At 45.9% G+C, this 18,099-nt stretch overlaps 1 protein-coding gene across 1 annotated transcript; it reads right to left on the bottom strand.

Moving 5' to 3' along the window:
* Positions 1 to 10,194: 10,194 nt before the first annotated feature.
* Positions 10,195 to 17,098, bottom strand: LOC116592544 (polycystic kidney disease and receptor for egg jelly-related protein-like). Its single transcript, XM_032345709.1, has 2 exons — positions 16,768 to 17,098; positions 10,195 to 16,715 (listed from the first exon to the last, which is right to left on the bottom strand). Exons 1-2 carry the CDS (start codon positions 17,096 to 17,098, stop codon positions 10,243 to 10,245), a joined length of 6,804 nt encoding a protein of 2,267 aa, XP_032201600.1. The 3' UTR covers positions 10,195 to 10,242.
* Between the last annotated feature and the right edge of the window lie 1,001 nt (positions 17,099 to 18,099).

Below are 18,099 nucleotides of genomic sequence, written 5' to 3'. Positions count from 1 at the left end.
AGATCAAGAGAGTGGGTACCCGAGTGTTTCATCTTCTACGTCTCCCCTGGGTTTTCTCTAGTTTTTCTATCACTCGTTGAGAGAGGCTGTTACTCTCTCCTGTGCTGACTGGGAAACTGTGTCCTTGACCCTTTCTTTCTGTCCATCTTTGCTTCATGTCTTTTCAGGCTCTATTAGATGGATACACATTGTTGTTACGTCCATGTGAATTGGTCCTTATCTCATGATGAGATGTTTCTGTTTATCTCAGTAATCATCTCTGTTTGGAAGTCCGTTTCACGTGATGTTCAATGCCAGATGATATGTTGATTGTATCTGAATAAACCTGGAAAATGAAATGAAATAGCCACACTAGCCTTCTTCTGCTTACTGTGTCCATGCCATATCTTTTTTTCATTCGTTTCTTTTTCAGCTTATGTATGTCTTTATATGTAAAGTGGTCTTCTGAACGCAACATGTAATAGGGTTTTCTTATCCTCTCTCTCTCTGAGTGCACCACCCCGAAGGACAGGCCATTGTCCCCCACTGCCCCCACTCCGCTCCCCCCCCCCGAGGTATTTTGTTTTATCAGTCTGAGCTAAGACAACCGGAAAGGTCAGGGCTGAAAACTCATACTGGGTCATCAGAGGCATGTAGGGTAGAGGCCCAGATGGAGAAGGAGACAGACTCTGGTTGTCTCTGGTACTTAGAGGAGAGGCAGACAGAGACAGGCAGTGGGTCAAGATGGAGAGTAGGAGGGTGTGGTGTCCTGGAAGCCAAGGAAAGAGGGGATTCAGGAAAGACACAGTGAGGCCTGATGGGTCAGAGAAGCTGAAGATGAGGAAGAGGAACTCGGAGATCATGCTCCTAGCCTGCTGACTCCCTGTCCCCTCTCAGCACCCCCCCACCCCACAACACAAACTTTGGGACAGGAGTCCCCAGGACTGGGCCAGCGCCACAGGCAGCAGGGTCTGTGTGCACCCCAGGAACAGACGAGATAGGTACAAAAGGAGCCCTATCCTTCCCCATGGACACTTTAGAGCAATGGTGTTGTGATCCATGGCGCCCTTGGTGATCTGAGCCCCATGACCCGGCCCTCTGGAGCCTGCCCTACTCCAGCATGGGACCCCCGCAGGGTCCCATGCCCCATTCTCAGACCCGCTCTTCTCTCGTGCTTCCCCAACATGCCCCTCTCGAGGTCCCTCTGCCCCTACGTATGCCAAGCACTATGCTGCTCCTGAAGCCGAAAGGCCCGGGGCTGGACCTTCTTCCTTTGGGCAATTGAGAATTAAGGAAGATACAAGGCATTTTTGTAATCCTGGGAATAACACCGGTTCCGGGACGTGCACAGAGGGGAGCTGAGGAAACACTCTGATTTTCTTACTAGCAGATAGGACCTCTGGGTGCTTCCAGCAAGAGCATTCCTTGGATCACAGCCACGATTATATGCTGCGGACTTTATTTTCTGTGTCTGCCCACAGATGGACCATCTGGATGAAGCTTTTCATGTACGACCGGTAACCACTCAGATACATGACCTTGTCTCTAGAATACTGTTCAAGCCCTAAGACAGGCTACACAAGTTAGAAGATGGACTACGAGAGCAACGGGAAATGTTGAAAGAGGGGGGAGGAGTCAAGATGGCAGAAGTGGCAGGCGTGGAGGACATCAGGTGCAGGCGATCAGCCAGATAGCTTATCAAACCATTGAGAACAACTACAAATCAACAGGAGATCGAAGAGAAGAAGAGCAACAGTTCTAGAAACAGAAAATGGACAACTTTCTGAAAGGTAGGACCAGCGGAGAAGTGAATCCAAAGCCACGGGAAGATAGACAATGGGGGCTGGGGCCGGCTCCTGGCAAGCAGCAGAACACGGAGCACAAAATCAGGACTTTTAAAAGTCTGCTCCAGTGAGGGACATCACTCCAGAGGCTAAACCGGGGTAACGCCCACACGAGGATAGTGTGGTCTCAGGTCCCACGGGTCACAAAAGGATCAGGGGTGTCTGAGTGTGGCAGAGCTCGTAGGTATTAGAGCAGTAAAGCCTGCTGCAGAGATGGAGCCGAGGAGCGAGTTCTCAACTTGGGGTTACCTTGAACCATGGTCTGTGGCACAGGCCACTGCTCTGTGAGCGGGGTCCCCACAAGATCCAGGGAGACACCTCCAGAAGAGCTCAGGGATCTGCGGGGATCAGAGACTCCAGGCAGGGCTATGTGCCAGAGACAAAGAAGCTTGATCACAGGCTGGGTGAGCTTGGAGCGTGGCTGGAGGCCAGGGAGACGGGAGTGATGAGCGCTTTTCTCCAAGGGCGCACGGAGGAGTGTGGCCTCGAGCTCTCGGCTCCTCCGGACCGGACCGGAGACTGGGAGGCCGCCATTCTCATTCCCGTCCTCCAGAACTCGACAGAAAGCATTCAGGGAACAAAAGCTCCTGAAAGTGAACCCAAAGGATTACTTAGCCCGGCCCCTGGTAAAGGCGGTGCAATTCTGCCTGGGGCAAAGACACTTGAGAATCACTACAACAGGCTACTCCCCCAGAAGGTCAGCAAGAAACCCAGCCAAGACCAAGTTCACTTACCAAGGAGAACAATGGAATTCCAGAAAAGGAAAAAGCAAGGCATGGAATTCATGGCTTTCTCCCCATGATTCTTTAGTCTTGCAGTTAATTAATTTTTTTAAATTTTATAGTTTTCCTTCTGCTAATTTTTTTAACTTTTACCCTTTCCTTGTTTAACGTTTTTTAACTAGTTTATATTAACAATACCTTTCATTAAAAAAAATCTTTTTTGAACCTTTATTATTATAGTCATATTCTATCCTTCATTGTATCTAACTTTATTTTTTGTATACACATAGGGTTTTTTCTTCTAAAAATTTTGGTGTACAACTTCTTCAAAAAGATCAAAATATACCCTAAATCTAGCTCTGGGCTTGTTCTGGTCTCCAGCCCAAGCAAATTCTCTCCACTTTCTTTTTCTTTATTCTCCTAGCCAACTTACTTTATCAACTCCTTTTTTAGAAATTAAAAAAAAAATTTTTTTGTCTTTATAGGCGTATTCCATCCCTTCATTGTGTTTACCCTTATATATATTTTTCATTCTTTAAAATTTGGGGAAGTAGTTTCTTCTAAGAGACCAAAATACTCCCAAAATTAAGTAGATGACCCTGTTCGAGTCACCAGTCTATATATATATTTTTTTCCTTTTTTATATTTTTTCTTTATTTGTTTTCTTTTTAAAAAAATTTTTTTTCTGAACTTCTTTTTATTCCTCTTCCCCCCCCCAACAATTTAGGGTTTCTTCTGATTTGGTTAAAGCACATTTTCCTGGGGTCTTTGCCACCCTTTTAGAATTTTATTTGCTCCTTTGTATATTTTTTTTAAAGATTTTATTTATTCATTTGACACAGAGAGATCACAAGTAGGCAGAGAGGTAGGCAGAGAGAGAGAGAGGAGGAAGCAGGCTCCCCGCGGAGCAGAGAATCCGATGCGGGACTCGATCCCAGGACCCTGATATCATGACCTGAGCCGAAGACAGCGGCTTAACCCACTGAGCCACCCAGGCACCCTCCTTTGTATATTTTTATCTGAACAAAATGACAAGGCGGAAAAACTCACCCCCCAAAAAAGAACAAGAGGCAGTACCAAATGGTAGGGGCGTTATCAATATGGATATACGTAATATGTCAGATCTAGAGTTCATAATGATGATTCTCAAGGTTGTAGCTGGGCTTGAAAAGGGCATAGAAGATATTAGAGAAACCCTCTCCAGAGAAATAAAAGCACTTTCTGGAGAAATAAAAGAACTAAAATCTAACCAAGTTGAAATCAAAAAAGCTATTAATGAGGTGCAATAAAAAATGGAGGCTCTTATTGCTAGGATAAATGAGGCAGAAGAGACAATTAGTGATATAGAAGATCAAATGACAGAGAATAAAGAAGCTGAGTAAAAGAGAGACAAACAAATACTGGATCACGAGGGGAGAATTCAAGAGATAAGTGACACCATAAGATGAAACAATTAGAATAATTGGGATTTCAGAAGAAGAAGAAAGAAAGAGGGGAGCAGAAGGTATATTGGAGAGAATTATTGTAGAGAACTTCCCTAATATGGCAAAGGGAACAAGCATCAAAATCCAGGAGGTGCAGAGAACCCCCCACTCAAAATCAATAAGAATAGGCCCACACCCCGTCACCTAATAGTAAAATTTACAAGTCTTAGCAACAAAAGGAAAATCCAGAAAGCAGCCCGGGAAAAGTAGTCTGTAGCATACCATGGTAAAAATATTAGATTGGCAGCTGACTTATCCACAGAGACCAGGCAGACCAGAAAGAACTGGCATGATATATTCAGAGAACTAAGTGAGAAAAACAAGCAGCCAAGAATACTATATCCAGCTAAGCTATCATTGAAAATAGGAGAGATAAAAAGCTTCCAGGACAAACAAAAACTGAAAGAATTTGCAAACACCAAACCATCTCTACAGGAAATATTGAAAGGGATCCTTTAAGTAAAGAGAGACCCTAAAAGTAATAGATCAGAAAGGAACAGAGACAATATATAGTAACAGTCACCATACAGGCAATACAATGACACTAAATTCATATCTGTCAACAGTTACCCTGAATGTAAATGGGCTAAATGCCCCAATCAAAAGACACAGGGTATCAGAATGGATAAAAAAACAAAACCCATCAATATGTTGCCTACAAGAAATTCATTTTAGACCCAAAGACACCTCCAGATTTAAAGTGAGGGAGTGGAAAACAATTTACCATTCTAATGGACATCTGAAGAAAGCTGGGGTGGCAATCCTTATATCAGATCAATTAGATTCTAAGCCAAAGACTATAATAAGAGATGAGGAAGAACACTACATCATACTCAAAAGGTCTGTCCAACAGGAAGATCTAACAATTTTAAATATCTATGCCCCTAACATGGGAGCAGCCAAATATATAAACCAATTAATAATAAAATCAAAGAAACACATCAACAATAATACAAAAATAGTAGGGGACTTTAACACTCCCCTCGCTGAAATGGACAGATCATCCAAACAAAAGATCAACAAGGAAATAAAGACCTTAAATGTCACACTGGACCAGATGGACATCACAGATCTGTTCAGAACATTCCATCCCAAAGCAATAGAATACACATTCTTCTCTAGTGCACATGGAACATTCTCCAGAATAGATCACATCCTGGGTCATAAATCAGGTCTCAACTGGTATCAAAGATTGGGATCATTCCCTGCATATTTTCAGACCACAATGCTCTGAAGCTAGAATTCAATCACAAAAAGAAATTTGGAAAGAACCCAATCACATGGAGACTAAACAGCATCCTTCTAAAGAATGAATGGGTCAACCAGGAAATTAAAGAAGAATTGAAAAAATTCATGGAAACAAATGATAATGAAAACACAACAGTTCAAAATCTGTGGGACAAAGCAAAGGCAGTCCTGAGAGGAAAATATATAGCGGTACAAGCCTTTCTCAAGAAACAAGAAAGGTCCCAAATACACAACCTAACCCTATACCTAAAGGAGCTGGAGAAAGAACAACAAAGAAAGCCTAAACCCAGCAGGAGAAGAGAAATAATAAAGATCAGAGCAGAAATCAATGAAATAGAATCCAAAAAAAAAAAAAAAAAAAAAAACCAAAAAACAAATCAAGGAAACTAGGAGCTTATTCTTTGAAAGAATCAATAAGATTGATAAACCCCTGGCCAGACTTATCAAAAAGAAAAGAGAAATAACCCAAATAAATAAAATCATGAATGAAAGAGGAAAGATCACAACCAACACCAAAGAAATACAAACAATTATAAGAACATACTATGAGCAAATCTATGCTAACAAATTTGACGATCTGGAAGAAATAGATGCATTCTTGGAGACATATAAATGACCACAACTGAACCAGGAAGAAATAGAAAACCTGAACAAATCCATAACCAGTAAGGAGATTGAAACAGTCATCAGAAATCTCCAAACAAACAAAAGCCCAGGGCTAGACGGCTTCCCAGGGGAATCCTACCAAACATTTAAAGAAGAATTCATTCCTATTCTCCTGAAACTGTTCCAAAAAATAGAAATGGAAGGAAAACTTCCAAACTCATTTTATGAGACCAGCATCACCTTGATCCCAAAACCAGACAAGGATCCCATCAAAAAAGAGAATTACAGACCAATATACTTGATGAACACAGATGCAAAAATTCTCACCAAAATACTAGCCAAGAGGATCCAACAGTACATTAAAAGGATTATTCACCATGACCAAGTGGGATTTATTCCAGGGCTGCAAGGTTGGTTCAATATCTGCAAATCAATCAGTGTGATACAATACATTAATAAAAAAAAGAACAAGATCCATATGATACTCTCAATAGATGCTGAAAAAGTATTTGACAAAGAACAGCATCCCTTCCTGATCAAAACTCTTCGAAGTATAGGGATAGAGGGCACATACCTCAATATTATCAAAGCCATTTATATAAAACCCACCACAGATACATTCTCAATGGAGAAAAACTGAAAGCTTTTCTGTTAAGATCAGGAACATGGCAGGGATGTCCATTATCACCACTGCTATTCAACATAGTACTAGAAGTCCTACCCTCAGCAATCAGACAACAAAAGGAAACTAAAGGCATCCAAATCATCAAAGATGAAGTCAAACTATCACTCTTTGCAGATGATATGACACTATATGTGGAAAACCCAAAAGACTCCACTCCAAAACTGCTAGAACTTGTATAGGAATTCAGTAAAGTGTCAGGATATAAAATCAATGCACAAAAATCAGTTGCATTTCTTTACACAAACAACAAGACAAAAGAAAGAGAAATTAAGGGGTCAATCCCATTTATAATTGCACCCAAAACCATAAGATACATACAGATAAACCTAACCAAAGAGGCACAGAATCTATACTCAGAAAACTATAAAGTACTCATGAAAGAAATTGAGGAAGACACAAAGAAATGGAAAAATGTTCCATGTTCCTGGATTGGAAGAAAAAATATTGTGAAAATGTCTCTGCTACCCAAAGCACATTTAATGCTATTCCTATCAAAATCCTATCCTTTTTTTTTCAAAGAAATGGAACAAACAATCCTAAAATTTATATGGAACCAGAAAAGAGCTTGTATAGCCAACGGAATATTAAAAAAGAAATCCAAAGTTGGTGGCATCACAATTCCAGACTTCAAGCTCTATTACAAAGCTGTCATCATCAAGACAGTATGGTACTGGCACAAAAACAGACACACAGATCAATGGAACAGAATAGAGAGCCCAGAGATAGACCCTCAACTCTATGGTCAACTAATCTTTGACAAAGCAGGAAAGAATGTCCAATGGGAAAAGAGAGCCTCTTCAACAAATCGTGTTGGGAAAATTGGACAGCCACATGCAGAAAAATGAAACTGGACCATTTCCTTACACCACACACGAAAATAGACTCAAAATGGATGAAGGACCTCAATGTGAGAAAGGAATCTATCAAAATCCTTGAGGAGAACACAGGCAGCAACCTCTTCAACCTCAGCCACAGCAACTTCTTCCTAGGAACATTGCCAAAGGCAAGGGAAGCAAGGGCAAACATGGACTATTGGGATTTCCTCAAAATCAAAAGCTTTTTCTCAGTAAAGGAAACAGTTAACAAAACCAAAAGACAACCGACAGAATGGGAGAAGATATTTTCAAATGACATGTCAGATAAAGGGCTAGTATCCAAAATCTATAAAGAGCTTAGCAAACTCAACACCCAAAGAACAAATAACCAATCAAGAAATGGGCAGAGGACATGAACAGACATTTCTGCAAAGAAGACATCCAGATGGCCAACAGACACATGAAAAAATGCTCCACATCACTCTGCATCAGGGAAATACAAATCTAAACTGCAATACAAATCTAAACACACCAGTCAGAATGGCTAAAATTAACAATTCAGGAAATGACAGATGCTGACGACGATGCAGAGAAAGGGGAACCCTGCTGCATTGTTAGTAGGAATGCAAACTGGTGCAACGACTCTGGAAAACAGCATGGAGGTTCCTAAAAGTTGGAAAATAGAGCTACCCTATGACCCAGCAATTGCACTACTGGTTATTTACCCTAAAGATACAAATGTAGTGCTCCGAAGGGACACATGCTCCCGAATGTTTATAGCAACAATGTCCACAATAGCCAAACTATGGAAAGAACTTATATGTCCATCAACAGATGAATGGATAAAGAAGATGTGGTATATATATATATATATATATATATATCAGAATACTATGCAGCCATCAAAAATGAAATCTTGCCATTCGTAATGTAACTAGAGCGTGTTATGCTTAGCATAATAAGTCAATCGGAGAAAAACAACTATCATATGACCTCCCTGATATGAGGAAGTGGACATGCAATGTGCAGGAGGGTTGGGGGTAGGAAAAGAATAAATGAAACAAGATGATATCGGGAGGGAAACAAACCATGAGAGACTCTTAATCTCACAAAACAAACTGAGGGTTGCTGGGGGTAAGGGGGTCAGGAGACTGTGATGGGGTTATGGACAATAGGGAGGCTATGTGCTATGGTGAGTGCTGTGAAGTGTGTAAACCTGGCAATTCACAGACCTGTAACCCTGGAGCCAATAATACATTATATGTTTATTTTTAAAAAATAAGAAAAAGGAAATACTAAAAGAGCAAATCGAGTCCTTTGGCAGAAAATAAAGTTAATTTTGAATTTGAGCTCCCTACCATTTGTAACATAAGAAGAAAACCAATCCAAAGGATTAGCAATATCTCAAAGTATTTTTTAAGTGGATTCCCAAGAAACCACATATTTACAGATAAAAAGAGAAGGACATGTGGGTGGCTCAGTCAGTTAGCCTGTGTCTTCCACTCAGGTCATGATCCATCCTGGGATCTAGGCCTGCTTCCTGCTCCGTGCTCAACGGGGATTCTGATTCTCCCTCTGTCCCTTTCTCTCTCTCTCTCTCTCTCTCTTTCAACTCAATAATATCCTAAAAAAGAAAAGAAAATCCAAATCTGACCTTCAGGCACTCTTGTGTGAGTGGCATGGAAAGCATATGTGCGTGTCTGTGAGCCATTCCAGCACAGCTCAGGACCACAGGGGCACCCAGTGAATATCAAAGCCTTGGGACAAAGTTGTCTCCCAGCTGCTTGGGTTGTCCCCCTTCACTGGCTCTCCATGGGGAAGGCAGGATCCACCTGTACATACACCCCTCACGCTGAAATCACGGCAAGTCTCACAGGCGCAATCTCACATTTAATTCCGATAAAGCTTAAAGTGGCATCTACATAAATGAACATGCTTCTGAGCAGAACTCTAAGAGTTGCAAGCCATATTGCTCTTAAACAATAAACCACATTTTCTTTATTATTCTGCAGTAAACCACCATGCTGTAAATTACCCAAAGCCCAAGACCTAGATGGACAAATTCTTACAGTCAATATAGAGAACACTTACTATCTTTCAGTGTGAGCCCACAGCCCCAGACAGACAAACAAACACACAGACACACACACAGACACATACACACACACACACATACAACCCTTTTTGTTGTTGAACAAAATTCATGTGTAATGGCCAGAAAATATTATTACATTTCACAGCTTTAACTGGCAGTAGCCCTCAGGAGTAGATGGCAAGCTCAGACTCCTGAGCTTCAGGTCCAATCCCTAAATTCAAAAGCTGGAAAACAGATCGTGATCTCGGCACAAGGTCCCTCTAGATCTGGCCAAGCTAAATGGTCCGGGGTGGGGGGGGGGCGGTGTGATGGGGAGGATGGGGTGTTGGGTGGGGTATCCCAGGCCTGGTCTGCAAAGGGAACCCCCAGAGGGACTACGAGAGCCACAAACTCTTGGCTCCCCAGCCCCGGGGACACAGTCGCAGCAAGAGAATGCTCTACACTAGAGGGGTAGGGTGGGGACCCTATAGCTCTCTCTCCCCCAACTCCGGGACTCTACTACTCTAAACTGCTGTGGGCTCCAAGGACACCAAGTTCCCCTCTAGAGGGACATCGGCCCTGGCTCCCACGCTGGAGACCTGCCCTACACCCCAGCACTCAGGAGTAGAGGCCAAAGGTGGAGGGAGACACTTCTGAATGTAGGGGTGCGCATAGTGCAGGACACAAGAAGAGAGCACTGCTGAGCCAGTGAACATTCCGTACATCTGAGAACCAGCATGGGCAGGGGTGGGGGTCTTGCCTGTGGGTCTTGACCCTGTCACTCATCACACAACAAGGTAAACCATTTTCTTCCCCTTGATGTTTCTGGTCTTCAGCCCCAGATACCGCCGGCTCTTCTTCTCTGGCTGCCCATACAGCATGTTGACAAAGAACTCTGGTTCATCTTTGTCCCTGGGTTGGAAGGTCAGAAACCTAAACATTGCTCTTAGCTTGCGACACAGATAGGTCATTGCTTCCGCTTCGTCTGATGGTTCCTCATACACGGGCTGCTTCATTTCCTCATAGGCAGACAAAATCACGGCCTGAAACAAGTTGATCAATATGCAGATCATCACCAGCATGAAGGATGAGAGGAATAGGACCCCCAGAACCCTGTTGTTGGAGAACTCGGTGTTCTGAAAGGCTGAAACGCAATAGGAGAATATCGTCTGCGTAGCATGAATCAGGTTACTGTAGTTCCACTCGTGTTGACCAAACACCAGGTAGCCAAATGCCATGTACACAAAAAAGTACACGGACACCACCAGGGCCATGTGGCAGATGCCGGGAAGGGCCGCTTGAATGGCCCTCTGAGCCAGGCGCACGTCATAGAAGATTCTGGAATACCTGAGGGTCTTCAAAATGGTCAGAAATAACAGGAAACCCAAAATGATCCTCATGGCGTGATCTACTTGAGAAACCGCATGAAACGGAATGAAATCCTCAGGGTGCGACAAGTAAAAGCGAATTATGCCAGTGGCCAAGAAGTGCTTCCTAAAGAAGAGCACAATCAGCACAGTAAATATGCATTTTAGAGCAAAGTTGAGCAGATTGTACACACTTCTCACGTACGAGGCCCTTTCTTGCATGATGATATAACCCTCATCGACCACATAGGCTACAAAGAAAATGAGAATGGCCACATACAAGTAGATTTCTGCCGAAGTCTCCCTGTCGAAATCAGCAAGCGAGAAGGAGTGCACGGATAGGCTCGTGTTCACAACTCCTAACTGAGACGCCTCAAAAACGACAGAAATGCTACAGAACAGACTGACGTCTGGGTTGAAGGTGGTCAGCTCCAGAATCACGGCCCACGTGTTCTCATCAAGCCACTCGCTGCTCTGGAGTTCCCTGAGCCTCACGGTGGAATTAAAAGGCTGCTGCTCTGGGAAAAAATAGAACGCATAGCCTCCCGACCCATAGGTGTGTAAGAGTCCGTGGGAGACATACCCCCAGATCTTCTCTGGAGGCTTGTAAGTAAACCCATTGGTATTCTTATCCTCAGGCCTCTTGAGAACTTTGTTCCAAAGGCCAGAGTAGCTTCTGGTGTCTTCCGGGTCAGTGCCATAGCTGGGATGACAATGGATTTCTCTTCCCATGCTGGTTTGGGCAAAGTTGGCAGGCAGGCAGAGTTTATCGCCAGGTCTTGCCCTCACCTGCCTCAGCAGTGGAAGCCCCAGGATTTTAGAGGAGCTGTCGGGCAGAAAGGCTGGATTCGGGTCGTTGTGGACCAGGGGCACCAGCACGCTGTTCAGCCACCTGTAGATGTCCTCCAGCTTGGTCACCGAGCCGAGATCCACAGAGAACCGATCGCGAACAAACTGGTTATAGTAAAAGCTGTCCGTGTGACGCAGGAGGGCGACGAGCCTCAACAGGAGGGCTAGAAAGATGAAGTGAGTCAGAACGTAACACAGGAACAGGAAAGCCCTTCTCTTAATTGCCTTCTTCCTCTTGAATATTAGGATTTCGTCTTCGGTGAGGGGCTGGTACATCCTCGATCTTCGGAGCTCCAAGATCTGCTGGTGTCGCCTTTTCCTTTCTTTTCGGTTCATCGCGCCCTGAAACTCGATCTCAATATAGCGGTACTTGCTTGTCCATGAAAGGTTTTTACAATACTTGGGCCTACCAGCTCTGAAGCCTGACAAGAGTATAATTTTGCATGGCTGCACCAGCAAAACAGACAGACAGAATGAACAAAACGATGCGAAGAGCCAGTCCATTGACTTTTCGTAGCAATAATTCAGCCCATAAAATACAATGAAGAATGAAGATACACCGGACGTGGCGAAAACCAAGAACCACGCTACATAGAGGCAACATGGAGGCAGAACCACCCTGCTCTTCTCCTTGAGCTCGACAGGACCTGCTTGGGAAGAAGGCTCTGTAGAAGCAACAAACTGATTGTTATTTGTGTTTGCGTTACTGGCATTTTTATTTTGTCCCTGCGTGCGTGTGACCGTGCTCTGTCCTTTCTTTTGCTGGCGCCCTATCGTAGTGAGCGCCTTGGCAGCCTTCGGAGCTCTAGGTCTTTTCCCAGTTGGAGGCTCCGAAGCCTCCTTGGTGGGTGCATGAGCACTTTCCTCAACGTGCCACTTTTTCAGAAATTCCTCCCAGTGTGCATGTTCTTGCTCCAAGGAATCAGTCCGGGGAGATACCGTTTCTAGAGTCACACGAGGTTCCCTCTGGGAGTAGGTGAAGAGAAAAATGATCAACATTTGCAGAGGGAGTGTAATTAACACACTTTCCAGCCCTATCATCATTGACCTGACGTAGCTCCCCTCTCCTGACGCCATTTCATCTGCTCTGTCGAGATTAAAGAACATAATATTACACAGAAGGGAGGCCATCAGCATTGCCAAACAGCAGGACAGTCTCTGCAGCCGATTGAATGGGCTATCAATGATAGTGGAGAAAATGGAGAACCACAGGTGATCTCTCCCCATCCTGTAAGCTGATTCTATCAGGAAATAGTCCTTTCTGTTGATAGGCTGGTCTGGGTCGGTAACACGAAATGTTCTGTCCAAAGAGGTGTCAATACAAAGCCATTCCCGGCATAAAAACAGCCAGATGTGTCGGCTGAACAGATTTTCTACCTTGACTCTGCTTAGATACCAGCTGGGGGATTTGCCCTCATTGTTGTGCCACACACGAATGGAATGGATGTCCCCCAAGTCCCTTTTCGTGGTTAGGAGAAAAGTGTTGATGCCTCCCCGGTAGAAGGTTGTAAAATGCGGATGGCTCAGACAATGCACATCGCTGGCACCATCTGTTCCCATAAGTTGCATGAAGACATCGGCCCTTGTCCGAGCCCGATAACGACTTCCCGTAAAAATAGTCACCAGGTAACACACCTTATCATATGGATCATTATCAAGTAGCATTATCACATGTAGCCGAAGATACTGATCTGTTTCATCTCTCAGCAAAGCCCAGAAAGCTAGGATTATGTACATCAGCATAATGAAAAGTACAGTGACGAGCGTCACATAGTTGCGGGTAACACTGGTGATGACCTCCAACCGAAGATCTACAGGATTAGGGACCACAGTCACAATCGCCATCAAGAAGTGTGTTTGCACATGCATGGTAGGTAGTTTTATTAGATCCAACTGCCGCCGGACCCTCCTTGCCCTTTGGCAGATGCAGTGCACTCTTCGCCACGTGGTCCTCTCTCCGAGAACACAAGTATCTTCTCTCCAATCGCTCTGGATCCCATACATGTCTAGGCAGTGAGCGCTGAAAAGAGCGATTCTCACGAGCTTATCACTGGCTGCCAGGACAAAACGAGGTGCCTGCAGAGCTATGACCAAGGTGCACTCAGGCGAGCCGCCTCGCTGAGCTATGACTTGCAGCAGGGACGCTGGAAGGCAAACCACGCGGGCCTCCCTAACGGCACAGGCTGAGTCAAACAGGTCACTCTGGTTGGTCATGGGAGGGATGTCATGGGGCACAAGGAAGGTGGCGACCAGAGCAGTGGGGGTAATTTCACTGCCAGCGTACACCAACACCGTGAACAACACGGTCACTTCGGTCACAATGTGGACCAGCAACTCCTTCACTACACTGCTGTCCACCTCAACCCTAAACTCGCCTGTCGTCCTTTTCAAGGACTCATCAGCTCCCTCGGTCTCACTCTCGGGTCCCACTGTGAGGTTAAAAGCTGCAAAGCTCAAGTTTTTTCTGGCGATGTACACTTCTGCTACATCAGGCATGATCTCGACCACGTCGCCGTCAGGTGTGGTTCCTGTCATCCTGAATCCAACCACCTCTGCCGAACAGCTTTCCTGATCATTCATCCAAGGAAAGGGATCATCTGCAAACTCACAAAACATGGTGGAAATTGGAGCGTTTTCAGGTAAAGTAGGAATATTGCTCACATTTACCGTCGGATGAAAATAATTGCGACTGCTTTTCTCATTCATGAAGATATCGGTAACATCCCACCTTTCAGTTTTCCTGACATACACGTTAAGGCTGGAGGCCGTCATTGCGGTGGTCTCATTCCCTGGCACTTTACCCTCCAGTACTGTGTCTGCTAGTGATTCCAACACGTAGAAAGGCTCATCAACCACTTCATAGCTAACAGTCAGTTTCAAGATATTAGACAAAGTTGTTAATATCCCAGTGCTCACAGTTTCTACTTCTTCAGAGCGAACGTGTGCATCACTCTGTCGAGACTGCTGTAGGGCTCGATTTGCTAACCAAATCCTCACTGTAGCCAGTTTCTGAGCCAATCGAGTGAATCCGGCGGTCGTCTGGGTTAATTTAGTAACACTCATGACTACCTGGCTAATTTCCACCAAAGTGCTATTGGGAAGAATGAAAGTCTGGTTGACAAGGTATTCCCGGAGTCTGGCTTTGTCAGCTTCCAAACTTAATTCAGGTTTCATGTTATTCAAAACAGAAGCTGCTATATATATTAAATAGCCTGCAGGTAGAAATTCCTGGCTGTCAAGCAAAGTAGATAGCGATGAATTTGGTCCCATGGTGAAATTGAATAAGCGATCGAGCACGCCCTTCACTGAGATTTTATCCGTAGGGGCATGTACGGTCGCATACAAAGTCGCCTGAGAAAAAGCTCCTAGAGAGTCATACACCTGAACAAATATCTTCATCGCATAACGATTAGCCAACACACCCACGGGGAGAAATGAAGGGGGCGATGTGGACTCATTCCCCAAATACAGGATGGCCCCCAAGGTGTTCTCTCTTACAGAACTGATCTGACCAAAACCATACAAATCAGAGACTACCATTTTGTATGTAAGTGGGATGTTCTTATCCTTAAAATTAGAGCACCGGATGACAAACCTGGTAACAAAGGCAACTCCTGTAGATGGATTAATGCTGCACTCTCCGGTTTCAGGGACATAGTTAATAACAAACGGGTGCTTCAAGTCCACGTTATGCCCACTCCAACTTGCTAGATGTACAGAAGCCCAAAACTTAGCCTCAGGAAAATCCTTCAAAGCAAAAGCTTTTATAGACAAATGAGCCCCATTCCTCCCTGTTGTGGTGTGTTTCACCCAATCAAAGTTTACCTCATCCCCTAGAGATGACAGAATGGACCATTTATATGCATCGTGGCTTGTTGAACCATTTGTGCAATGGAGAAACAAAGAAAATCTGGCTGAAATACCCAAAACGGCATCACAATTTTCAATACACGAGATGTATGCTGCGGGGGCTGGTCCTTTGAGCACGTGTACCTTTTTATCAACATGGGCTCTCCTATCACCCTTGCGGATCACCATTCTGATGAAATACACACCTCCACCTTTCAGTGTTCCTGGCTGAAGTGTGAGGACAGGACCAGAGGCCTCCTTCCAGTTCAGATTAGTCTGCTGTGGGGCGCAGACGCTGTTGCTCATCACTGTGATTTTATGTCCCTGGTAGTTTTTTGGATCCGTGGTACAGTACCAAGAAAAATGGAGTCCCTGCGAAGGGTTGTCCGAATCTGGATCAGAGGACCCCGTTCCATCCAGAACCAGCTGATCTGTGAATTTGATTGTTCTGTTGGGACCCCCAGGAATAACTGCTTCTAGGTCACTTCTAACGATGCTGACATACATGAAATCTGAGGCCGAGGCCTGAGGCCTATTTGGATTCATGTAGATATCAACTACGAATCTCATCACATACACCCCCCAAGTTAAAGATTTTGGAGGGATATGTAGAAATGTTGGCACCCTCCCTGATTTCATGATTGGTATATCCAATGGTCTGTACCACAGAGGCAGATCCTTTACGGAGGGCACGGAATAGACCTGCCAGTAGGAAACAATTAACATGGACTTCGGACAGTTGTACTTGTAGGTGGCATTGAGGGTGGCCTCCATCTTCCTGGTCAGCACCAAGGGTTCACCATCTTTGTTCCTGTTGATCTTCACCATGGTGATCTCACACGGCGCCTCTGGGGATACCTGGCAGGACACGGAAGACTGGATGGCTTGAGGCCCATCCGAGGTGAGAGCTTCCAGGACAACAGGCGTGGGCCCATCCGTGGGACACTGCGTTTGGGCCACGAAGCCCGCGGAGGGGCGAGGCCCGGCGGCCGGCAGGTCGGAGGTGGAACGGCGGGGGCGCCGAGGGCCGGCGGGCCGCAGCGGCACCAGCCAGAAGGTCCACTCCGGGCGCCCGAGCGCGCGGGGCAGCGCGGTGCGCCACAGCAGGGACAGCCGGCCGCGGCGCGCAGACAGCCGCAGGTGCACGAGCGCGGGCGCGGCGGCCAGGCGCGCGCGCAGCAGGACGCGCAGCAGGACACAGAGCGGGCGCGCGGGGGCCGCGGGGCAGGCAGAGGCGGCCGCCACCGGCCAGGATCACGCCGCCGCCAGGGGCCGCGCGGGGCCGCAGGTGGACGCGGGCGCTGCCGGCCGGCTCCCCGAGGCCCGGGGCGGCCCTCCAAGCGCGCAGCGCGGCCGCGTCTCCGAGGGCTGGGCCGCGAGTCCCGGCGGCTGGCGGGGGGCAGTGGGCCGAGGCTGCATCCGGGCGGCAGGGTCCGGCCTCTGGTGAGGCGGTCTCCCGGGAGATGGGGATGGCAGCCAGGGCCGTGGGAGGAGAGGCGGGCCGCGGGAGGGGGCTGAGATCTAGGCCCATGTCCAAAGCCAGGAGGAGGAGGAGGAGCTCGGGCCTGGGCCTCATGGTGCCACCTACCTGGGCACCTCAGACTGGCAGCCCCAGGCGATGGGGTCTGGCTAACTGTCATGGGGGTCTCGGGCCAGAAGGAGTGTCCAGGTCATGGGTCACGACCCTGGAGCATGGAATGTGATGGACTTCTGGGGTCCCCCTCCCTCTCCTTGCTTCTGTAGGCTTCCAAGCAGCAGTGCTCATGGAATTAAGGTGCCCCAGGCTCCCAACAGCCTGGAAAGGCCCCGCCTTAGCTGGCATCCCCTTCCCCTGGCAAAAAACCACAGTGTTGTGACCTGCCTAAGAGCCCAGGGAAGTCTGAGTCTAGGGTTCTTCATTTGCTTTTCCTACTTAGGATGAAACCCCAAGTCCTTTTCTTTATATCTTTTTCATTTCTCTAGAATCATTTAATGCTGTAAATGCCCCACCAAACACTGCTTATATCTTTTTCATTTCTCTAGAAGCATTTAATGCTGCAAATGTCCCACCAAACACTGCTTAACTGCCTCCTGCATGTTGCCTAGTTTAGTTATCATTCAGTTTAAACTATTTCTACTTGCCCCTGATAGGGTTTTGAACCATCAGTTCAAATGGGTTGTTTAATTTCCCAGCATTTGGAGTTTGTGCGAAATCTTACAGTTATGCTGGTTTCTAACTGAAGTCTGTCGTGGTCAGACAATACATTCCATCTGATTTTGAGCCTTTGCATGGACTGAGACTTGCTTGAGAGCCCATACAGTAGAGTGATCTACCTTGCTGTGTGGTCATAGTACCCTTAAAAACAAGGTATGTCTCCCATCATTGGGTGGGTTGTCGTACAGACATCAACTAGATCAAGAGAGTTGGTACCCGAGTGTTTCATCTTCTATGTCTTCCCTGGGTTTTCTCTAGTTTTTCTATCACTCGCTGAGAGAGGCTGTTACTCTCTCCTGTGCTGACTGGGAAACTGTGTCTTTGACCCTTTCTTTCTGTCCATCTTTGCTTCATGTCTTTTCAGGCTCTATTAAATGTATACA

This window comes from Mustela erminea, chromosome 6, assembly GCF_009829155.1.
Source record: "Mustela erminea isolate mMusErm1 chromosome 6, mMusErm1.Pri, whole genome shotgun sequence".
NCBI classification, from domain to species: domain Eukaryota; kingdom Metazoa; phylum Chordata; class Mammalia; order Carnivora; family Mustelidae; genus Mustela; species Mustela erminea.
Note: the sequence above shows the minus strand (reverse complement) of the source record. Positions and strands in the feature narration are given on the sequence as shown.

Excerpts from the sequence above, each read along its gene's own strand:
- LOC116592544 (XM_032345709.1), bottom strand. The coding sequence starts at position 17,098 with ATGAGGCCCAGGCCCGAGCTCCTCCTCCTCCTCCTGGCTTTGGACATG. Across the intron at positions 16,716-16,767 it reads CGGCGGCGTGATCCTGGCCG|TGCTGCGCGTCCTGCTGCGC; the intron begins GTGGCGGCCGCC and ends CGCTCTGTGTCC.